General features: G+C 43.3%; 1 protein-coding gene across 3 annotated transcripts in view; it reads left to right on the top strand.

Annotated features, from left to right (window-relative positions):
* Positions 1 to 248: 248 nt before the first annotated feature.
* vstm4a (V-set and transmembrane domain containing 4a) overlaps positions 249 to 24,986 on the top strand; it is a 65,208-nt gene continuing 40,470 nt past the window's right edge. Inside the window, exons 1-3 of one of the 3 annotated variants that reach the window (XM_072282888.1) lie at positions 249 to 511; positions 752 to 1,046; positions 17,869 to 18,261. In XM_072282888.1, coding sequence (XP_072138989.1) covers positions 998 to 1,046; positions 17,869 to 18,261 — 442 coding nt within the window. In that variant the 5' untranslated portion in view covers positions 249 to 511; positions 752 to 997. Of the gene's footprint in view, positions 512 to 562; positions 1,047 to 17,868; positions 18,262 to 24,986 lie in introns of those variants that run through there. The other 2 variants (XM_072282889.1, XR_011889663.1) reach the window with 2 other exon arrangements.

The raw sequence follows: 24,986 nt of genomic DNA, 5'->3' as shown, positions 1-24,986 counted from the left end.
GTGTCTCTGGTGACATACCAATGCCTCTCAAGTTCCTCATGAAATATAATCACAGCATGTTTACTACGATCATTTATTTGCCTGATACTTGTAGTTGATGCTGATAGATTTAGATCATCTCCGGACCTGTACTCATTTATAATGCTCTAATCCCTCCCTCCTCCTTAGAGTCATGTCCCCAAACCCCTCCCCATCAGCACTGAGGTGTCGCCAGTGCCGAGGACAGCCCAGGAACAGCAGACATCTCCAGCAGGCAGAGATTTGGTCCCCACTGTTTGTAGCCTGCAAAAACACAAAGCTGGATGTGTCTGCAGCCTCACACTGTGAGGATAAAGGTCATGTTCAAAACTGCCGTTGTGGAATATGCTTAAAGAACTGAGTTCAGCAAAAGTCCTGGTGGGATAGAAACAGAATATGCTTCACCCTAGGAGCTCACAATGAAGTGATTATATGTCGGCTAATTTCCTCCAAATGGGAATGCCTGAGAAATTAGTCACAAAACCAGCCACTAGTAAGTGGGCTTTCTCCTCCCCTTTCCCACCTCTTCCCATCCTTCCTTCCCTGCCCGTCCTCGTCCTGCCCCTTTGAAACTCCAGTGTGGCACCGATAGGCAGCTGCTAAGCAGGGGCTGTGCTGTTGGCAGGGTTTCCTCCGCTGTGTCACCCCACCCACCCGCTAGAAAGTCTTTTAACCTCAGGCAACTTTTCTTCCAGCCTAACTGTGGAGCTGCACTGTTTCTGTCTTCCTGCAGCTGGGCGTCTTCAGCTGCGCCAGATGTGCTGACAATGAAATTCAAACTGGCTCGTTCCCTTTAAACATCGACTGAAAGAAGTGACTTGCCTGTCGGACTACAGAGGAAATGCCATTTCCTACACTCGTGGAAAGAAGACTGCGTGTGCATGGAGAATGAGAAGCAAGGAGCAGACGGCTCGCCGATTTATTACATAACATGTCAGATGCTTGTAGACTTGATTTAAACAGCTGGCTTCCATGAAGCATGCAAACTCTGGGAGTGGTGCTGCTGTTGACAAAACTTCTGATTACAGGTAAGATATCTTTAAAGCTCTGTACCCGTTGACAAAGTTCCAAGACTTTCATTCTGAAAACAGGATGTTATCTTTTCAATTTACTACACAAGATATAAGCAGCGCTGGCATGCTGTGGTTCCCTCCAGCACTTTGAACGAACTGCTCATTAAACTTCCCAGCGTTTTTTTCCCCTGAAAATCCTTTATTGTTTAATAAATGGGGGTGATCTAAGTCAACTGCAACCTGTCTCTATGTTTGCCTCAACATTGTTCAGCTAAACTGTGCATCATCAACTTTCACTTGGCCATTAGTAACATGAACAACGGGGAAGGGACAGTGTTTACCTCATCCCTCCCTTCTCACCTTTTCCGTTTCTTATTCTGGCTTCCCCTCACTTCTCCTCACCTGCCAATCATTTCCTTCTGGAGCCTCTCCTCTTTCCCTTGACCCGATGAAGGATCTTGGGCTGACATATCAACTATTTATTCCTCTCCACAAATACTGATTTCCTTCAGCACTTTGTATGTGTCGCTCTGCGGAATCTCAAGTTTTTAAAAGAAAACAGTTTTTGGTTTACATTGCAGTCAATGGGATGAGTTGTGATGTAAAAGGGACACCAAATTGAAGAGAGTGATGAATACAGGACTGAAAAACGTTTCATTTATATGCACACAGTATATGGAATAAGGCTGATAAACTTGTAGCACAGTTACAGCTAGGCATTTATGACATTGTGAGGATCACTGAGTCATGGCTGAAAGAAGATTATAGCTGGGAGCTTAAAGTCCAAGGATACACATTGTATGGAAAGGACAGGCAGGTAAGCAGAGATAGTGGGGTAGCTCTGTTGGTAAAAATTAAATCAAATCATTAGAAAGAGGTGACATAGGATTGGAAGATGTGGAATTGTTGTGGGTAGAGCTAAGAAACTGCAAGGGTAAAAAAGACCCTGATGGGAGTTATACATAGACCTCCAAACAGTAGCAAAGATAAGGTCTACAAATTAAAACAGGAGATAGAGAAGGCATGTCAAAAGGACAATGTTATGATAGTCACGGGGATTTCAATAGGCAGGTAGATTAGCAAAATCAGGTTGGTGATGGGAATTCAGAGGCATAAGAGAGGAACTGGCCAAAGTTGATTGGAAGGGATGACTAGCAGGGATGATGGCAGAGCAGCAGTGGCTGGAGTTTCTGGGAGCAATTCAGAAAGTACAGGATAGATAAATCCCAAAGAAAAAGTATTCTAAATGCAGAATGACACAATCATGGCTGACAAAAGAAGTTAAAGCCAACATAAAAGCCAAAGAGAGGACATATAATAGAACAAAAATTAGAGGATTGGGAAGCTTTTAAAAACCAACAGAAGGCAATTAAAAAGTCATTTAGAAGAAAAAGATGGAATACGAAGGTAAGCTAGCCAATAATATTAAAGAGTAAACCAAAAGTTTCTTTAGATACATAAAGTGTAAAATAGAGGTAAGAGTAGAATAGAAACTGATGCTGGAGAGGTAGTAATGAGGGGCAAGGAAATGACGGACAAACTGAATAAGTATTTTGCATTAGTCTTCACTGTTTAAGACATTGCAGTATGCCAGAAGTTCTTGTCAGGGAGCAGAAGTGAGTGAAGTTGTCATTGCTAGGGAGAAAGTGCCCGGGAAACTAAAAGGACTAAAAGTAGATAAGTCACCTAAACCAGATGGTCAACACTTCAGGGTTCAGAAAGAGGAGGCTGAAGAGATTGTAGAGGCAATACTAATGATCTTTCAAGAATCACTGGATTCTTACGTGGTTCCGGAGGACTGGAAAATTGCAAATATCATTCCACTCTTCAAGTGAGAGAGGCAGAAGAAAGGGAATTATAGGCCAGTTGGTCTAACCTCTGTCATTGGGAAGATGTTGGAGTCAATTGTCAAGGATGTGGTTTCAGGGTACTTTGAGGCACATGATAAAACAGGCCAAAATCAGCACAGTCTCCTTAAGGGAAAATCTTGCCTGACAAATCTGTTGGAATTCTTTGAAGAAATCACAAGCAGGATAGATAAAGGGGAATCAGTGGATATTGCATACTTGGATTTTCAGAAGGCCTTTGACAAGATGCCACCCATGAGGCTGCTGGACAAGTTAAGAGCCATGGTATTACAGGAAAGAAACTACCATGGATAGAGCATTGGCTGATGGGCCGGAGGCAAAGAGTGGGAAAAAAGGGAGCCTTTTATGGTTGGCTGCCATTGACTAGTAGTGTTTGACAAGGAACTGGGTAGCATCCGCTTCTTTTTATGTATTATGCCAATGACTTCAGATACAGAATTGATGGCTTTGTGGCAAAATTTGCAGATGATATGAAGATAGATGAATGGGCAGGTAGTTTTGAGGAAGTAGAGAGGCTACAGAAGGACTTAGACAGATTAGGAGAACATAGCATTTTCAGTTCCTGGGAATTGTTGTTTTCATACCAAGCTATGATGTAACCAGTCAAGAAAATCTCCACCATGCATCTATAGAGGTTTATCAAAGTTTTAGATGACATGCCAAATCTACTAAGAAGGTAGAGGATTTCTACTTCTAGGAGGTAGAGGTGGTGTTAGCCTTCTTTATAAAGACACATAAATGGTTGTCCCAGGACAGATTCACTGATATGATAATGCCAAGGAATTTAAAGTTACCGACCCCCTCCACTTCTAATTCCTAGTTAGGACTGGCTCATAGATCTCCAGTTCCCTCCTCCTGTCGAAAACCAGCTCTTTAATTTTGCTGCTGTTGAGTAAGAGGATGGTGTTGTAACACCTTTCAGCCAGATTTTCTGTCTCCCCCAACGTACCAATTCATCATCACTTTTGATTTGGTTGATTGATTTGATTGTTGTCATCGAAAGATGCAATAGCAGGAATTCATTCATCCCCTCACATCCTTGAGGTCTAACCTAGCATTCAGATGAGGATTGTATTTCCCTGCCTATTTGTTTTTTTCTGTGAATGCATTTGCCTAATCTGTGAAATGCTCTCCCATCATTGTTACACATTCATAGCATGGTTGTGCCGGACTGTAATGTTTAACTTTCCGTAAGTGAGTGCTTTATCAGGCACCATTATCCCTCTCCACCATAGACACTTGGAAATGCAGGGTAGGCTAGAATTGTTGGATCTGACTGTTAATTCTGAGGTTAGACTGTTTAATTGTTACTTTCATTGCAATTTAACAATTAATTGTGTGTATTTTATGCAAGTTCGATATGCCTCTGTGCTTGTACAAAGTATAATTCCGGAACACTCTGGAAACTTCTATGTTCTGTATTATTTTAATGGGAAATATCTCATTGATGCACTTTTATCTATAAATTTGAATGGAATTTCCTTGTCCATGGACATAAAAATAGCTGTTCTGCGCTTTGTTCTTTTGTCTCTCTCTTTGCTTAATAGATTGCTGTCATCGTCGCTTCAACTTTTCTTTGTTCTATCAACCGTTAATAAAACAGTCATGAAGCAACTGGTTTCATGCCTCTTTCCTGACTTCTGAAAGACCCCTGGATTTAAACATCAGAATCCAACAGAATCTCACTGGCACATTCCTAATTAATAACTATTAAAGGGAGAATCCCGCTCCTGCACTGAAGTTTGTAGGGAAAGCTAGGCTGCTTGTTGGCATTCAATGAGAGGTGTACTTTATTAGGTACACCTATACATCTGCTCATTAATGCAAATATCTTAAATGATCTAAGTGATTTTGACTGTGAAATGATGTTGATGCCAAACGAGGTGGTTTGAGTATCTCGGGAGCTGCTCATCTCCTGGGATTTTCTCACACAACAGTCGAGTTTACAGAGAATGGAGCAAAAATTAAAAAAAAAATCCAGTGAGCGGCAGTTCTGTGGGCAAAAATGCCTTGTTAATGAGAGAGGTGAGGGGAGAATGGCCAGACTGGTCCAAGCTGACAGAAAGGTGACAGTAACTCAAACTACCACACATTACAACAATGGTGTGCAGAAGAGCATCTCTGAAGGCACGACACATGAAATATTGACGTGGATGAGCTGAAGCAGCAGATGACCACAAATATACACTCAGTAGCCTCTTTATTAGGTGCATACTGAGTGTATAGATTACCACTCATGTTTAACCAGAGCAACTCAAAGCTAATGGAATACTCTGAAAGGTGATCAATGTTTTAACGTGGTGTATGAGAGCGCTGGAGGAACTTGCACTCATGTCAGCTGCAAATGTCGTTAAAAACTGGCCTGGCTGAGAAAATAGTTTGCCCAAGCCTGATTTCCTCTTCCAGTTATTGCCAGAGACAGGGGCAAATCCTGACCATGTCTTCCACATGTTTTCTGTACAGGATTCCCAGACTGCACTCTCCACAGCAGTTTTCATACTGTCTTCATTTCTTTCTTTAAAGGAAAGTGACGTAGATTTTAGAACGTCGAAGGGGAATTAAGAAAACTCATTGCTAACACGCTACACAAATGCCTTTGGTGGCCAGGTTTACTTTGGCCTCTGTTGTTGAAGAAATTCTAGACTAAGTGAAGTTTGCCAGCTGGAGAGGGGATGGTAGATGTTTTTAAAGGTAGCCTGTGCTGCAAATCTGGGATGATAAAGGAACACAGCACTGTAGAAAGGATACACACAAAGGGTTAGCTGAGTGGGTGTAGAATTAATCTGGAATGTGTCCAAAGAATAGGGCTTATTTCATGATAAAACCAGAAAGGGCTTCCAGTTCACATGCACTCTGCAGTCTGGTGTCAGTTTTGTAAAGTGAATTTTACTCACGTTCATTTGCAGTTCTGGTTAAACCTCATTTGGAATATTGTGTTCACTCCTGGTTGCCTCATTAGAGGAAGGGCATGGAAGCTTTAGAGAAGGAGCAGAGGAGATTTAACAAGATGCTGTCTAGATTAGAGAGCATGTTTTATGAGGATAGGTAAAGTGAGCTGGGGCTGTTCTCTTTGGAGTGAAGGAGGATGAGAGGTGTCTTGATAGAGGTGTATATGATGATGAGAGGCATAGATCGAGTGGATAGCCAGAGATCTTTTCCAGGGTGGACATAGCTAATGCAAGGAAGCATAATTTTAAGGTGATTGTGAGAAAGCATGGGGGTGGGTGATGTCAGAGATAAGGTCTTTACACAGAGAATTGTGGGTGCATAGAACGCGCTGCCAGGGGTGGTGGTACAGGCAAATAATGAGAGATATTTAATGGGAGACATAGGCATATGGGTGAGAGAAAAATTAAGAGCTCTGTGGGACAAAGAAGAAAGGTTTAATTTGACATTAAGGTAGGTTAAAAGTTGGCTCAGTCTTGTGGGCCAAAAGGACTGTACTGTGCTGTAGTGTTCTGTGTTCTATATTGTATGTGGCTGAGTATAAAGAAAGTATTGAAATCAAACTATGTTTCAAAAAAATACTTTCCTGATTTTAAATATATTTTTGTATTTTTATTTTTAAAGTGGGAATTTATAAAGCTTAGTTAGGGTTTATTAACATAAACAATTTAATCTCAGTATCTTCACTGTGAACTAATGAAGCAACTTAAACATAACTAATTGGAAGTCCACTGAGTTTAATGGTCAGTTTGCTAGTAACTTTAAAAAATACATTCAGCAGCTTTTAAACAATCCTATTCATGTCTTTGCTTTGAAAATATCCAACTGATCACTTGGAGACTCTTCAAAGAGCTGCAAATGAATGCAGCCAAAGAAAGGTCACCTTCTGTAACTAATTCACTCTGGGGAAAGGCCCGGTTTCTGGGTCTGTAGTAATTCTTTCAAAATAGAGTTAAAGATGACAGAAACTTGGTTAGCAGTGAATTGAAATTATTATTAAAATTCTGCAACATCTTGTGTCATTTACGTGATCTTGTGCAAAATGTGTTGAACATGTTTTACACCAGTGTCCAGGCGAAACTCTACCCTGAATCACCTTAGGATGGATAACATTCAGAGATCAGGCTGCTGCCAGGCACTTTATGAAAGTATATTCTAATGAGTATACAGTATAATGTCAGATTCTCTTTGTATCAGGAACAGACGGCACAGAACGGGATCTTCAGCCCACAGTATTGTGCGGATATTTTAAACTACGCCAAAATCAACTTAAGTCTTCCCCCCTAGTCCTCCATTTTTCTATCATCCATGTGCCTGTGAAAAAGTCTCTTAATTGTCCTAAATGTATCTGCCTCTACCACCACCCCTGACAGTGCATTCCACGCATCCACAAAACTCTCTATGAAAAAATTTCCCTCCGGTATCTCCCATCGTTGTACTTTCCTCCAATCACCTAAAAGTAATGCCCACTCATATTCAAGAGAAAAGCTGCAGATGCTGGAAATCCAAGCAACACATGAAAAATGCTGGAGGAACTCAGCAGGTCAGGCAGCATCTATGGAAAAGAGTAGAGTCGACGTTTCGGGCCAAGACCCTTCATCAAGACTGTATTCTTTTCCATAGATGCTGCCTGGCCTGCTGAGTTCCTCCAGAATTTTGTGTGTGTTGCCCTCTCATATTAATCATTTTCACCCTAGCTGTACACTCTATCTATGCCTCCTATCATCTTGTACACCTCTATCAAGTTACCTCTCATTCTCCTTTATTCCAAAGAGAAAAGCCTGGACATACTCAGCCTTTCCTCATGATACAGGTTCTCTACTCCAGGCAGTGTCCTGGTAAATCTCCTCTGCACCCTTTCTGAGGCATGCACATCCTTCCTGTAATGAGGCGACCAAAACTGAACACAATACACCAAGTAATGAATCAGAAGATACCTACATGGCACCAAATGTTGAGGATATCTTAACTGTTACTGTCAGAAATCTATTGTGGCACAACTGAAAATCCTAAAACCAAGGCTGACAGATTTGTACAATATGATAAGAGGCATAGTTTGAGTGAACAGTCAGGGACATTTTCCCAGGGTGGAAATGGCTAATACAAGTGGGACACACACAAAGTGCTGGAGGAACACTACAGGCCAGGCAGCATCTGTGGATATTGAACGTTTTGCTGTTGGATTCTGGCCATATTCCACCGAGATATAACAATGGGTGTCATGGGAGGTTGTTCCTGCTTGTGGCCATCGAACTTTGCAGCTCCTCCCGTGGAGGGTCAGACACCCTGAGCCAATAGGCTGGTCCTGGACTTATTTCCAGCAGGCATAATATCAACACACATCAAAGTTGCTGGTGAACGCAGCAGGCCAGGCAGCATCTCTAAGAAGAGGTACAGTCGACGTTTCAGGCCGAGACCCTTTGTTAGTCCTGACGAAGGGTCTCAGCCTGAAACATCGACTGTACCTCTTCCTAGAGATGCTGCCTGGCCTGCCGCGTTCACCAGCAACTTTGATGTGTGTTGCTTGAATTTCCAGCACCTGCAGAATTCCTCTTGTTATAGTTTGCATATTGTTGTTTGATTGTTCGTGGTTTTTGTATTGTTATATTTACGCTCTATTCTTGGTTGGTGCGGCTGTAACGAAACCCAGTTTCCCTCGGGATCAATAAAGTATGTCTATCTATCTATCTAAAAGAGTACAGTCGACATTTCAGGCTGAGACCCTTCAGCAGGATTGGAGAAAGAAAGCTGAGGATAGATTTTAAAGGTGGGGAGAGGGGAGAGAGGCACACAAGGTGATAGGTGAAACCTGAAGGGGGAGGGATGAAGTAAAGAGCTGGGAAGTTGATTGGTAAAAGAGATACAGGGCTATAGAAGGGGGAGTCTGACAGAAGAGGACAGAAGGCCATGGAAGAAAGAAAAGGAGAGAGGACTTGCAGAGGCAGGTGATGGGCGAGCAAGCAGATAAGATGAGACAGGCAAAAGGGGATGGGGAATGATGAAGGGCGTGGGGCATTACCAGAAGATCGAGAAATCGATGTTCATGCCATCAGGTTGGAGGCTACCCAGACGGAATATAAAGTGTTGTTCCTTCAACCTGAGTGTGGCTTCATCTTTACAGTAGAGGAGGCCGTGGATAGACATATCAGAATGGGAATGGGACGTGGAATTAAAATGTGTGGCCACTGGGAGATCCTGCTTTCTCTGGCGGACAGAGCATAGGTGTTCAGCAAAGCGGTCTCCCAGTCTGCGTTGGGTCTCGCCAATATATAGAAGGCGGCATCGGGAGCACCGGACGCAGTATATCACCCCAGCCAACTCACAGGTGAAGTGTTGCCTCACCTGGAAGGACTGTCTGGGGCCCTGAATACTGTAAAAATGAAGCCACACTCAGGTTGGAGGAAGTGTATGCTCATACATTTTGGTAGAAGAAATAAAGTTATAGGCTATTTTCTAAATGGGGAGAAAAATTTAAAAATCAGAAGTGCAAAGAGACTTGGGAGCCCTTGTGCAGGATTCCCTGAAGATTAACTTACAGATTGATGTTAGCATTCATTTCAAGAGGACTAGAATATTAAAAAAAAGCATGCAATGCTGGGCTATGTAAGGCATTGGTCAGACCGCACTTGGACTATTGTGAGCAGCTTTGTGCCCCTTATCAGCAGGCCAGGCAGCATCTCTAGGAAGAGGTACAGTCGACGTTTTGGGCCGAGACCCTTCGTCAGGACTAACTGATAGAAGAGCTAGTAAGAGATTTGAAAGTGGGAAGGGGAGGGGGAGATCCAAAATGATAGGAGAAGATGGGAGGGAGAGGGATGGAGCCAAGAGCTGGACAGTTGATTAACAAAAGGGATATGAGAGAATCATGGGACAGGAGGCCCAGGGAGAAGGAAAAGGGGAGGGGGGAAGGCCAGAGGATGGGCAAGGGGTATAGTGAGAGGGACAGAGGGCGAAAAAGGAGAGAGAGAAAAAGAAAGTGTGTATATATATATATATATATATATATATATATATAAATAAATAACGGATGGGGTACAAGGGGGAGGTGGGGCATTAGTGGAAGTTAGAGAAGTCAATGTTCATGCCATCAGGTTGGAGGCTACCCAGATGGAATATAAGGTGTTCCTCCTCCAACCTGAGTGTGGCCTCACAACGAGAGTGACGGAGGCCATCGGTAGACATATCGGAATGGGAATGGGAAGTGGAACAGGTGTAATTTTAAGGTGATTGGAGGAAAGCACAGGGCGAATATTAGACGCAAACAACAGGAATTCTGCAGATGCTGGAAATTCAAGCAACACACATCAAAGTTGCTGGTGAACGCAGCAGGCCAGGCAGCATCTGTAGGAAGAGGTGCAGTCGACGTTTCAGGCCGAGAGCCTTCGTTAGGACTAACTGAAGGAAGAGTTATTGCGAGAAGGGGATGGCGTTTTTGCAAGAGACAGGGTGAGAAGAGGAATAGTCCAGATAGCTGTGAGAGTCAGTAGGCTTATAGTAGGCATCAGTGGATAAGCTGTCTCCAGAGACAGAGACAGAAAGATCTAGAAAGGGGAGGAAGGTGTCGGAAATGGACTAGGTAAACTTGAGGGCAGGGTGAAAGTTGGAGGCAAAGTTAATAAAGTCAACGAGTTCTGCATGCGTGCAGGAAGCAGCGCCAATGCAGTCGTCGATGTAGCGAAGGAAAAGTGGGGGATAGATACCAGAATAGACACGGAACATAGATTGTTCCACAAACCCAACAAAAAGGCAGGCATAGCTAGGACCCATACGGGTGTCCATAGCTACACCTTTAGTTTGGAGGAAGTGGGAGGAGCCAAAGGAGAAATTATTAAGAGTAAGGACTAATTCCGCTAGACGGAGCAGAGTGGTGGTAGAGGGGAACTGATTAGGTCTGGAATCCAAAAAGAAGCGTAGAGCTTTGAGACCTTCCTGATGGGGGATGGAAGTATATAAGGACTGGACATCCATGGTGAAAATAAAGCGGTGAGGGCCAGGGAACTTAAAATCATCGAAAAGTTTAAGAGCGTGAGAAGTGTCACAAACATAGGTCGGAAGGGATTGAACAAGGGGTGATAAAACAGTGTCGAGGTATGCAGAAATGAGTTCGGTGGGGCAGGAGCAAGCTGAGACAATAGGTTGGCCAGGACAGGCAGGTTTGTGGATCTTGGGTAGGAGGTAGAAACGGGAAGTGCGGGGTGTGGGAACTATAAGGTTGGTAGCAGTGGATGGGAGATCCCCTGAGCGGATAAAGTCGGTGATGGTGTGGGAGACAATGGCCTGGTGCTCCTTAGTGGGGTCACGATTGAGGGGTAAATAAGGGGTAAATAATTCTTCCTTCAGTTAGTGCTGACGAAGGGTCTCGGCCTGAAACATCAACTGCACCTCTTCCTACAGATGCTGCCTGGCCTGCTGCGTTCACCAGCAACTTTGATGTGTGTTGGGGGGATATTAGAGATAAGTACTTTTTACACAGAGAGTGGAGCCTTTCCAGGAGTAGTGCTAGAGGCAGATACATCAGAGGCATTTAAGAAAATCTTAGTCAAGCACATGGATGATAGAAAAATGGAAGGCTATGTAGGAAGGAAGGGTTACATTGATCTTAGAGTAAGTTAAAGCATGGCACAACATTGTGTGCTAACGTTCTATGTTCTATTTTCAATAGGTAATTTGGGGTAGGAACCATGATGTGTAGATTGGAGTCTTGCTGAACAGTGTAGGCACTCACAGGCTGGATGTTCAATGGATTCAGATTAGAATTCAAATCAATTGGATAGCTCTGAGTTCAGTTCACTAGCCCAGACCAGTTCTTAGTTCAAAGAAGATTCTCGTTAGACCCCATTCATGCTTCAGTGATTTATTCAGCGGGATTAGCCTCCCTGGAAGGGCAGCCAAGCAGAAAGTACAAGGTCTCTCCACTCTCTGTAATAAATCCAAGAAATTGACTCCACCTCCCCCCAGTGAGAATTCGTATTCTGTCCTGGGGATGAGAGGGCTGTGGGGTATTCCACCTCCCAAAGGGATGAGAGGGTTGTGGGGTATTCCACCTCCCAAAGGTCAGGATTGGCTGCTGATCAATTCACTTCAATGTTGTCAAAATGTCTTAAAACTGAATAAAGGAAGTGAGCTACCTTTTGTTGCCCAAGGAAAACACAAAATATCCTGAGGAAGATGAATTGGCATTTACATTCAGTGGCTGTTTCATTACATAAAGAGATGTCTTCTGCTGCTGTAGCCTATTATTTCAAGATTTGACATGTTGAAGTGCACAGCACTGTAGTAACACCAAAAATGGTCATTGAGTTACTGCTACTTTCCTGACAGTTTGAACCAGTTTGGTCATTTTCCTCTGACCTTTCTCATTAAAAAGATATTTTTGTTCACAGAACTCACTGGATTTTTTTTTTGTTTTTTACACCATTCTCTGTAAACTCTAGACACTGTTGTGCGTGAAAACCCCAGGAAATCAGTAGTTTCTGAGATACTCAAAGTCAAATTTAATTTCATTATCAAAGTACATCCATGTCACCCCTTTGCCCCAGAGTCACTGTAGCGAGCCTATCCACGCCCACTTGTCGGATCCCTTCTGAGGTGCGTGTCCTACAACTGAATTTAAATGTAGGCATACAGGCAAATATTTTATTATTGTGGTGCCAGGAAGCGAGAGATACAGGAGGCAAATATAGTGATTAGAATTTGCAGCTTCCACCCCAGAAGCAGAACTGGGCACAGAGACCCATGATGACCTGTTGGAAATCCAAGCCCTCCCAACATAAGTTGGGTTGGGCAGTGTCATTATGGAGCTGCAGACTACAGTTTATCAGGAAACCATCTCACTGAATGACAAGGAAACAATGAATGATTTGTTTCATCTGGGAGACTACTTGTGTATGAAGCAAAAATCTCCTGTGATACATGCTCCTACACACTAATCTCATTGACAAAGTACCGCAACGTTAACAACTATCTCCACTGTGAGGCCTAGTTTGGAGTATTGTGTGCAGTTTTGGTCACCTACCTACAGGAAAGATGTAAATAAGGTTGAAAGAGTGCAGAGAAAATTTACAAGGATGTTGCCAAGTCTGGAGGACCTGAGTTGTAAGGAAAGGTTAAATAGGTGAGGACTTTATTTCTTGGAATGTAGAAGATTGAGAGCAGATTTGATAGAGGTATACAAAATGATGAGGGGTGTAGACAGGGTAAATGCAAGTAGGCTTTTTCCACTGAGGTTGGGTGAGACCACAACTAGAGGTCATGGGTTAAGGATGAAAGGTGAAAAGTTTAAGGGAAACTTCTTCACTCAGAGAGCCATGAGAGTGTGGAATGAGCTGCCAGCGCAAGTGGTGCATGCAAGCTCAATCTCAAAGATTATGAGAAGTTTGGATAGAGATATGGATGGTAGGAGTATGGAGGGCAATGGCCCAGATGCAGGTCAATGGGGGAAGGCAGTTTCAATGGTTCAGCATGGACTGGAAGGGCTGAAGGGCCTGTTTCTATGTTGTATTTCTTTATGACACTAAGAGTAAGACAAAGCATAAAGCAGTCGTGGTCATCTCATAGTCGGACTAGAGATAACAAAATCCCAGTGATAATAATTACTCTATACAATAGCCAGATTCAAAGAGTGTGACACCTACCGCTGAAAACAAAGAAGCTTCCGGAAAAGTACAGAAGCAATTGTACGGTAATTACTAGGAAATTAACTGAGCAGTTACATGTATATGTGATTATATCAGATTTAGGATGCGGGGTGGTTGGATTTTCAGAAGGTATCTTATGAACAAAGTCAGAACATGCCAACTCGGGTGTAAAGTACCACTGTGGTTGACGGCTAATTAACGGCTCTGATGAATCCTGATGAAAAATCTCAGCCTGAAACTTCAATCACCCTCCATAGATGCTGCCTGACCTGCTGAGTTTCTGTAGCATTTTGTGTGTGTTGTTCAAGATTTCCAGCAACTGCAGAATCTTTTGTTTCTACAGGTAGAAAACATGTTTATGCAAATATTCAATCACAAAGGGTCTTGGCCCAAAACGTTGACTGTATTCTTTTTCATAGATGCTGCCTGGCCTGCTGAGCTCCTCCAGCATTTTGTGTGTGTTGCTCGGAGATCCAGCATCTGAAATTTTCTCGTTTGTACAAATATCGTAATGATAGCAGATCTTCTGCAATGAGATCTCATACAATCAGCACTTCCTCAAAACAAATATTGCTTATAATAGCTGCAAATCCTGTCTCTATGTAAAGCTTTCTACCCAGTCCTAATCTTGTGCTTTTTTCCTGTAATCCTGCAAGTTAGTTACACCGATGCTACTGGTGCAGCCTCCTCAGCGTTGGTGAGGCCTGTCACAGGTTAAGAGACCATTTTATCAAGCACCTCCCTCTGTCCACTGCAAAAGGTGGGATTTCCTGGTTGCTGATGACTTCAGTTTGGCTTTCCCAAACTGACATGTCAGTCCATGGCCTCCTTGATGGTCACAACATGGCCACACTCAGGTTGGAGGAGCAATACCTCAAATTCCATTTGGATAGCCTCCAACTTGATGGCATGAACATTGATTTCTCTAACTTCCAGTAATTTCTCTTCCCTCACTCCTTATCTCCTTTTCCATTCCACAACCTGGATACTCTCTTACCCTTCTCTTCTCCTCAGCAGTCCATCACTTCCCTTCTGGTGCCCCTTTTCCTTCCCTTTCTCCCATGCTCCTATCAGATTCCTTCTTCTACAGCCCTTTACCTCTTCCGCCTATCACCTCCTAGCTTCTCACTTCATCTCCCCTCCCCCAGCTACCTACCTTCCCCCTTACCTGGTCTCACTTATCACCTGTCAGTTTGTACTCATTCCCCTGCCCCCACCTTTTAATGTTTGTTTGTCAGTCTTTGTGTATAGTTTCTCATTATTCAATGGTCGATTGTGAACGTCCACAAGAAAATGAATCTTGGGGTAACATATAATAACTTACATGTACTTTGATAATATATTTACTTTAGACTTTGAACTTTCCTTCTCTTCTTCACTCGAAGTCATTACTTGTTCAAAACTGAAGGCAGCTGCCACGACATCATACTTTCTGACCAGGTAGTCAAAAATCAGTGTGGGAACAGAAACCAAGTGATTTAAACATTTTCTTTTAAATTACCACCAATAACCAGGAGATAACTCTGTTATTGCTGTCCACAACTGCCACCTATACTGCAAATATTCATTTCAAAGACTTCACTGATTTTGAATGTCTTGGGATGTCATTAAAGACTTGAGTTGTGTGTTTTTAATTTCCTTCTAGAGGTCTCTGCAGCCCCTGCTACACTGAACCAGAACATCGCTGTCATTATGCTTTCTGTTTGTCCCATTTCCAAAATATTCTGTTTCACAAAAAATTGCCATCTTGCCTCCTGATGGCTTGCCTGAGGGATATGCTGATCTACAGATGATTGCTGGTGGATTCTCTATAATCTCAATCACTGAGAAACAGAGATATACTCCACAAACATAAGAATCCCAAGGCAGAGAAAAGTGACAAGGATTTCAGTCTATTCATCTGGATCAGATCCAAACAATGAATGAAAAGCCAGCAAGTCTGTTCATTTTCCATACTATTCTGAAGTTCATTATTAACAAAATGGACCATACTTTCCAGTTATAGATTTGGACAAAGCTTTACAGTACATGATTATTTTCACGCTTCCAATTGATAGCTTAAAGATTTATAGATTATATCAGTTATTCACAATTGCTTCCTGGACCAGTCCCGATGAAGGGCCTTGCCCCAAAACGTTCACTGTTAGTCTTTTCCATAGATGCTGCCTGACCTGCTGAGTTCCTCTGGCATTTTGTGTGTGTTACTCTGGATTTCCAGCATCTGCAGAACCTCTTGTGTTTGTGACAGGCTTGGACATGCACCTATGTCACTCTGTGAACTTAATTACTTGACTGGAAATCTGAGAAGTTTACTGAAGAAATGTACATAGAGGACAAATATATGTTGAAGATTATGGTGCACTGTCAAATCATTTGAAGTCTATGAAAATCTTTGTAATTGTAATTTTGTAATATGAAGGATTAGTTTACTCAACGGTCACCTGACGTAGATTGGGGTATGCTCCATCCGTCAGAAAAAATGGGATCTTCCAGTGGCCACCCATTTCAATTCCACTCCCATTCCCATTCCTAGATGTCAAGTCCATGGCCTCCTCTCCTGCTGTGATGAGGCCACACTCAGGTTGGAAGAGCCACACCTTGTATTCCATCTGGATATTCCAACCTGATGGCATGAACATCAATTTTTTGAACTTCTGGTAATTGCTTCACCCTTTCCTGTTTCCCTCTCTCACCTTATCTACATAGCTGCCCATCACCTCCCTCTGGTGCTTCTCTCTCCTCCCCTTTCATCCATGGTCTTCTACCCTCTCCTATCAGATTCCCACTCCTCCAGCCCTTTATCTCTTTCACCAGTCGACTTCCCAGCTCTTTACCTCATCCCTCCGTTTCACCTATTACCCACCACTTTATACTTCTTCCTTCCTCCCCCCACCTTCTTGTTCTGACTTCTCATCCTTTTCTTCCAGTCGTGATGAAGGGTCTCGGCCCGGAACATTAACTGTTTGCTCTTTTCCATAGATTCCTGGCCTGCTGAGTTCCTCCAAGATTTTGTGTGTTTTGTTTGGATTTCCAGCATCTGCAGATTTGCTCATGTTAGGTTTAGTTTACTTGTTGGTCAAAAGCTGTTTCCATCATGCTGGCCATCGACTGACCCATGTGAAGTATGCAGCGGTTCTTTCCCATTGGTTGCTTTAACTGCCACAGCACCAATGTTTGGTTTCAGATGCCTCAGGGAATTTCAGTCGTCTTCAGAGCATTCACCTTCACACTGAGGTCACAAACAGTGCTGACGAGCTATTGGGAAAGTATGCTGTGGATTTTGAAGGACTCGCACATTCTCTTAGATAAGCATTGGTTTGTTGAATGTTTAGTTTTGTAGTTCTGTAACTTGGGGAGACTTAATGAGGTACCTGTTGAGCTTCACACACAAAATGCTGGTGGAATGCAGCAGGCCAGGAAGCATCTATAGGAAGAGGTACAGTCGATGTTTCGGGCCAAGACCCTTCGTCAGGATTTTGTGTGTGTTGCTTGAATTTCCTTGTGTTTACCTGTTGGGCTTGAAGTGTTACTGAATATTCACTGTCGTAGTTTCGTCAGATCACTTGTCTGAGTGCTACTAGTACTATGTAACCCAGTACTACCTGTCACATGGGCGGGTGGTCGGCGACTAAACTGGCTCCCCCACCAGGCTTGCCTGATGAGGAAGGTTGCTAGACACCCTGCAGGATGAAAAACAAGACCTGTCAAAGGGCAGATGAACCCTCTCGTAGGGTCAATGGCCATCTAGCGAACACGTGCTGTGAAGAGTGGAAAGGGCATCCCTTTCATCGAAGCTTGGTCTGGCCATTCACTACAATAGAATTTCCTCCAGCCACCTTGGACCCCACCATGCCATTGGATCCAGGAGGGGATATCGAGAGGGTGGGTCTGGACCTGTGCAACCCCCTACTCACCTAAAATCCACTCAGGCACACGCTGTTCCTTTCTGACGAGTGGGGTATCCTAATCCCCACTAACCGACTGAAAGGAACCATCATCATCCTATGGGATGGATAGCCAGAGAGACACCGACGTAGTTTGTGTAATTTAGTGTGGCTTAGATGTTTGATCGAATGCTGAACTGTTTGTCTATCAATAAATGGTTAATGTGCTTATTTGTAATCTGTGTCTTCTGTCTCACTGACCAAACCCATGAACCTGCTTCCTCGTAACAAATTTACCCTACAAAATCCTACCAGGACTGAATCTAGCGCAGTAACTATTGCAATTGTAGACTCTGTGGGGCGATGGGCCTGTACTCTACTGTAATGTTCTATGTTCTATTATGTATATTATATTATCAATATATATCGATGACATCTGACAGCTTGTATGGATTTTGTAGAATATTTTAATATTGATTCTAATGTCATCATCTTCTTACAGATTTCTGTGAGGCCTTGAGTGTTATCGTAACTCCGGGGCCTGTGGTGGGGTTCACTGAGGGTCAGCGGGGGAGTCTGTTCTGCCGAGTGTCCCAGCAGAGGCGGAGAAACAGTTACCTGTCTCTGGTGTGGCTCTTCTCAAACGCAGAGAACAGTAATCAGCGAATCCTGAGAGTGAACCGGACGGGCCATGTACAGGCCTTTCGCAACTGCAAAGAGCACCATTGTGATCTCCAGTTCTTTCAGCAAGGTGCCGCCAAGATCTTTGTACTGATCATCGACAAGTTTCACAGATCCGACGAAGGGCGCTACCGATGCAGAGTTCAGGAAATCACATACCTAAACAGGAAATGGCTGTCAATATCGAATGGGGAAAATGGCACCGAAGTGAGAGGTGAGATTAAGCTTCATGTCCACATCCTGCCGTCTTCAAGGTGAAGGCAACAGAATTAATCAGGCTTCTGATTGTGTGTCAAAACTGATGGAGATGCCTTTTAAAAGATATAGAGTTTTACCTTGAAATTCTCTTGTTGGCATGGTAATAATGGAGGCGAGAAGAAAACAATGCAATATTTAGCACAGTTAACCACTGGAGGCAACTGCCTTTACACAATTAAGAACATACAGCATAGAATACAACAGCACAGTACAGGTCCTTCAGCCCATGATGTTGTGCCAATCTCTAAACCTACTCTAAAATCAATCTAACCCTTCCTTTCCCCATAGCCCTCCATTTTTTTTTATTATCCATGTGCCTATCTAAGAGTTTCTTAAACACCCCTCTCATACTTTCCTCTACCACAGCTCTGGCAGGCCTTTCCAAGCACCCACCAATCTCTGTGTACAAATCTTACCTCTGACATACTCCCTATATTTTCCCCCAATCACCTTAAAATTGTGACCTGGTTTTCACCATTTCACCCTAGGAAAATATCTCTGGCTATCCACTCCATCCATGTCTCTTGTCATCTTGCACAGCTCGATCAAGTTTACTGTCAATCTCTTTCAGTCCAGAGAGAAGACCCCAAGCTCACTCAACCTCTCCTCATAAGGCATGCTCTCTCATCCAGGCAGCATCCTAATAAATCTCCTCTGCACCCTCTCTAAAGCTTCCACATCCTTTCTATAATAAGGTGACCAGGACTGAACACAATATTCTAAGGGTAGTCTAATCAGGGTTTTGTAGAGCTGAAATATTATCTGGTGTCTGTTGAACTTAATTCCCTGACTAACGAAGGCCAACACACCGTACACCTTCTTCAACACTCTATCAATTTGCATGACAACTTTGAGGGAACTTTATGTTGGCAGCCCTGCATCTTCAAGGTGAAAGGAAAATACTTAATTATATTTGCAATAGTGAGGTCAAAAATGATGGATTGTCATTTAATGGAATTAAATATATCAATTATTCTTATAGCTTTGCCTTGAAATTTTCCTGTTGTTGTAGTAACTATGGAGGCGAGAATAAACCGATGTAATATTCACCATTGTTTTACCCTTTGAAATGACTGTATTCACACAATTGAATAATCATGCTGTTGTTTCACAGTATGCCGGATTGTTATGGTCCAAATTGTAACCCTCCACTTCTTCTCTCTACTGGTATTTAAAGAGAAGGTAAAGATTTACTGTATATTAAAACAATGAAACGTACAGTGAAGCCAGCATGGTTTCCTGAAAGGAAAATCCTGCCTGACTAACCTACTGCAATTTTTTGAGGAAATTGCAAGCAGGGTAGACAAAGGAGATGCAGCGGACGTGATGTACTTGGATTTTCAGAAGGCCTTTGACAAGGTGTCGCACAGGAGGCTGCTTAGCAAGATAAGAGACCATGGAATTACAGGGAACTTACTAACATGAGTGGAGCATTGGTTGATTGGAAGAAAACAGTGGGAATAAAGGGATTCTATTCTGGCTGGCTGCCAGTTACCAGTGGAGTTCCTCAGGGGTGGTGTTGGGACTGCTGCTTTTTACGATGTATGTCAACAAATTACGGCAAGTGACAGAAGTCTGTGTAGGGGGGCACTTTGGTTCCAGTGATCATAACACCATTAGTTTCAATTTGATCATGGACAAGGATAGATCTGGTCCTAGGGTTGAGGTCCTGAACTGGAAGAAGGCCAAATTTGAAGAAATGAGAAAGGATCTAAAAAGCGTGGATTGGGACAGGTTGTTCTCTGGCAAAGATGTGATTGGTAGGTGGGAAGCCTTCAAATGGGAAATTTTGAGAGTGCAGAGTTTGTATGTTCCTGTCAGGATTAAAGGCAAATTGAATAGGAATAAGGAACCTTGGTTCTCAAGGGATATTGCAACTCTGATAAAGAAGAAGAGGGAGTTGTATGAAATGTATAGGAAACAGGGGGTAAATCAGGTGCTTGAGGAGTATAAGAAGTGCAAGAAAATACTTAAGAAAGAAATCAGGAGGGCTAAAAGAAGACATGAGGTTGCCTTGGCAGTCAAAGTGAAGGATAATCCAAAGAGCTTTTACAAGTATATTAAGAGCAAAAGGATTGTAAGGGATAAAATTGGTCCTCTTGAAGATCAGAGTGGTCGACTTTGTGCGGAAACAAAGGAAATGGGGGAGATCTTAAATAGGCTTTTTGCGTCTGTATTTACTAAGGAAGCTGGCATGAAATCTATGGAATTGAGGGAATCAAGTAGTGAGAGTAGATGGAAACTGTACAGATTGAAAAGGAGGAGGTGCTTGCTGTCTTGAGGAAAATTAAAGTGGATAAATCCCCGGGACCTGACAGAGTGTTCCCTCGGACCTTGAAGGAGACTAGTGTTGAAATTGCGGGGGCCCTGGCAGAAATATTTAAAATGTCGCTGTCTACAGGTGAAGTGCTGGAGGATTGGAGAGTGGCTCATGTTGTTCCGTTGTTTGAAAAAGGATCGAAAAGTAATCCGGAAAATTATAGGCCGGTGAGTTTAACGTCAGTAGTAGGTAAGTTATTGGAGGGAGTACTAAGAGACAGAATCTACAAGCATTTGGATAGACAGGGGCTTATTAGGGAGAGTCAACATGGCTTTGTGCGTGGTAAGTCATGTTTGACCAATCTATTGGAGTTTTTCGAGGAGGTTACCAGGAAAGTGGATGAAGGGAAGGCAGTGGATATTGTCTACATGGACTTCAGTAAGGCCTTTGACAAGGTCCCGCATGGGAGGTTAGTTAGGAAAATTCAGTCGCTAGGTATACATGGAGAGGTGGTAAATTGGATTAGACATTGGCTCGATGGAAGAAGCCAGAGAGTGATGGTAGAGAATTGCTTCTCTGAGTGGAGGCCTGTGACTAGTGGTGTGCCACAGGGATCAGTGCTGGGTCCATTGTTATTTGTCATCTATATCAATGATTTAGATGATAATGTGGTAAATTGGATCAGCAAGTTTGCTGATGATACAAAGATTGGAGGTGTAGTAGACAGTGAGGAAGGTTTTCAGAGCCTGCAGAGGGACTTGGACCAGCTGGAAAAATGGGCTGAAAAATGACAGATGAAGTTTAATACTGACAAGTGTGAGGTATTGCACGTTGGAAGGACAAACCAGCGTAGAACATACAGGGTTAATGGTAAGGCACTGAGGAGTGCAGTGGAACAGAGGGATCTGGGAATACAGATACAAAATTCCCTAAAAGTGTCGTCACAGTTAGATAGGGTCGTAAAGAGAGCTTTTGGTACATTGGCCTTTATTATTAATCAAAGTATTGAGTATAAGAGCTGGAATGTTATGATGAGGTTGTATAAGGCATTGGTGAGGCCGAATCTGGAGTATTGTGTTCAGTTTTGGTCACCAAATTACAGGAAGGATATAAATAATGTTGAAAGAGTGCAGAGAAGGTTTACAAGGATGTTGCCGGGACTTGAGAAACTCAGTTACAGAGAAAGGTTGAATAGGTTAGGAATTTATTCCCTGGAGCGTAGAAGAATGAGGGGAGATTTGATAGAGTTATATAAAATTATGATGGGTATAGATAGAGTGAATGCAAGCAGGCTTTTTCCACTGAGGCAAGGGGAGAAAAAAACCAGAGGACATGGGTTAAGGGTGAGGGGGGAAAAGTTTAAAGGGAACATTAGGGGGGACTTCTTCACACAGAGAGTGGTGGGAGTATAGAATGAGCTGCCAGACGAGGTGGTAAATGCGGGTTCTTTTTTAACATTTAAGAATAAATTGGACAGACACATGGATGGGAGGTGTATGGAGGGATATGGTCTGTGTGCAGGTCAGTGGGACTAGGCAGAAAATGGTTTGGCACAGCCAAGAAGGGCCAAAGGGCCTGTTTCTGTGCTGTAGTTTCTATGGTTCTATGGTTCTATGGATTTGGACTATGGGATTAATGGATTTGTGGCTAAATTTACTGATGATACAAAGATAGGTGGAGGAGCGGGTAGTGTTGAGGAAACAGACAACCTGAAGAGCGACTTAGATAGTTTAGGGGAATGGGCAAAGAAGTGGCAAATGAAATACAATGTTGGAAAGTGTATCGTCATGCACTTTGGTAGAAGAAATAAATGGGCAGACTATTATTTAGATGGAGAGAGAATTCAAAATGCGGAGTTGCAAAGGGACTTGGGAGTCCTTGTGCAGGATACCCTAAAGGTTAACCTCCAGGTTGAGTTGGTTGTGAAGAAGGCGAATGCAATATTGGTATTCATTTCTAGAGGTATAGAATATAAGAGCAAGGAAGTGATGTTGAGGCTCTATAAGGCACTTGTGAGACCACACTTAGAGTATTGTGTGCAGTTTTGGCTCCTTATTTTAGAAAGGATATACTGACATTGGAGAGGGCTCACAGAAGATTCACGAGAATGATTCCAGGAATGAAAGGGTTACTGTATGAGGAAGGTCTGGGAGCTCTTGGGCTGTTTTCCCTGGAGTTCAGGAGAATGAGGGGGGATCTCATAGAAACATTCTGAATGTTAAAAGGGCTGAACAGATTAGATATGGCAAAGTTATTTCCCATGGTAGGGGAGTCTAGGACAAGAGGGCACGACTTCAGGATTGAAGGAAGTCCATTTGCTTTAGTCAGAGAGTGGTAAATCTATGGAATTTGTTGCCACAAGTGGCTGTGGAGGTCAAATCATTGGGTGTATTTAAGGCAGAGATAGATAGGTTCTTGATTAGCCAGGGCATCAAAGGGTTTGGGGAGAAGGCCGGGGAGTTGGGAGGACTGGAAGAATTAGATCCACCATGATTCAATGGCAGAGCAGACTCGATGGACCAAATAGCCTACTTCTGCTCCTATATCTTATGGTCTTAAGGAAATGATCATTGACATCAAATCAAATCAGTGAGGATTGTGCTAGAGCAGGGATTCCCAACCCTTTTTATGTCATGGACCCCTACCATTAACCAAGGAGTCTGGGGACCCCAGGGTGGAACCCCTGTACAAGCAACACACAAGTGTCATAGCATGCCCACAATTCACTAATCCTCACCTATACACCTCTGGAACGTGGGAGGTGACTGGAGTACCTGGAGGAAACCCATGCAGTCACAGGGAGAAGTATGAACTCAATCACAGACAGCAGCAGGAATTGAACCCCAGTCTTACAGCTGGCACTGTAAAATATTGGGTAACCTTTAGGATACCGCGCCACTTTTCGGATTTCTGGAAGGCATTCAGTAATGCGCCACAGAAAGAACAGAGAAGAGCCTTTCCTTCGAACCGGAATTGAACCAGTGAGCTACGGATGACCAGGTTTCCCCTATGGTCTGTCGCTAAACCAGTTGAGCTATAGAAGGAAAGGCAATAATTCCTTCCCCGCTACACTCCCTTCTTGGTGCTGATCTTGTTGACCGAGATCGGCTAGTGATCGCAAGACCCTGCAGGACATTGGCAATGTAGAGTACTGCAAGTCCAGTTCACTGGTTTATTAGCGAGGCCGCTGGCGGGGTAGCTGCGTGGCCCGGGTTGTAGCATGGACTAGGCCTCACATTGCAGTGCTGCCTGTCGCGGCTGCCCACCAGAGGTGATGTGGCATGGACTAGGCCTTACATTTAATGAACTGGAACAGTTAATAATATTTCAAAACTTTAATGAATTTATTTTAAATATTGGCACTCAGTGACCACTTTATTAGGTACAGGAGATACCAGTGAGTGTATGTTCATGGTCTTCTGCTGCTGCAGCCTATTGACTTCGAGGTTCGAAGTGTTGTGCATCCAGAGAAACTCTTCTGCACACCACTATTGTAATGTGTGGTTTATTGAGTTACTGTCACCTTTCTGTCAGCATGAGCCAGTCTGGTCATTCTCCTCGGACCTCCTGGGCATTTTCGCCCCAGGAGCTGCCACTCACTGGGTGTTTTTTTGTTTATTACCCCATTCTCTGTAAACTTGAGGCACTGTTGAGTGGGAAAATCTCAGGAGATGAACAGTTTCTGAGATACTCAAATCGCGTCGAATGACACCAACAATCATTCTCCGGTCAAAGTCCCACTAGATCACATTGCTTCCTCATTCTGATATTTTGTCTGCACAACAACTGAACCTCTTGACCATGTCTGCATGCTTTTATGCATTGAGTTGTTTCCAGGCTCAGTAGATGCTTTATATTAACAAGCAGACGTATAGGTGTACATAATGAAATGGTCACTGAGTGTAATTACCTCCTATAAGTTAAAATAATCTTCTCTGTCTGGGCTGCACCCTTGATTCCAAAGGCTGAATCCTGCAAGAATGGAGTTCTCCATTGACTCCAAAAGCACTGCAGGTAGTTAAATACTGTACCCCTGACATCTGACTTGTCTGAGCTGCATGTGACAACGTGCTGACCAGGAAATGGTGAGGGCACTGACCTTCACCAGGCCTGGCGATAGCTCAGCACAGAGGTACCAGTCATCCTGACTGGGATACCAGCTGGGGAAGAGGATATGGTACCCTAACAGTTAGCATAATGATTTACATTGCTGGCGACTCAGGTTCAATTCCTGCCACTGTCTATAAGGAGTTTCTACGTTCTCCCCATGACTGCATGGGTTTCCTCTGGGTGCTCTGGTTTCCTCTTACGTTCCAAAGAGTTAGCAAGTTGTGGACATCCTACAATGGTGCTGGAAGCAAGGCATTACTTGTGGTCTGTCCCAGCACATAGTCAGACTGTTAGTTGTTGACACAAGCAGC

Source organism: Mobula birostris, chromosome 18, assembly GCF_030028105.1.
Source record: "Mobula birostris isolate sMobBir1 chromosome 18, sMobBir1.hap1, whole genome shotgun sequence".
NCBI classification, from domain to species: domain Eukaryota; kingdom Metazoa; phylum Chordata; class Chondrichthyes; order Myliobatiformes; family Myliobatidae; genus Mobula; species Mobula birostris.
This window is presented reverse-complemented; position numbering and strand designations above follow the sequence as displayed.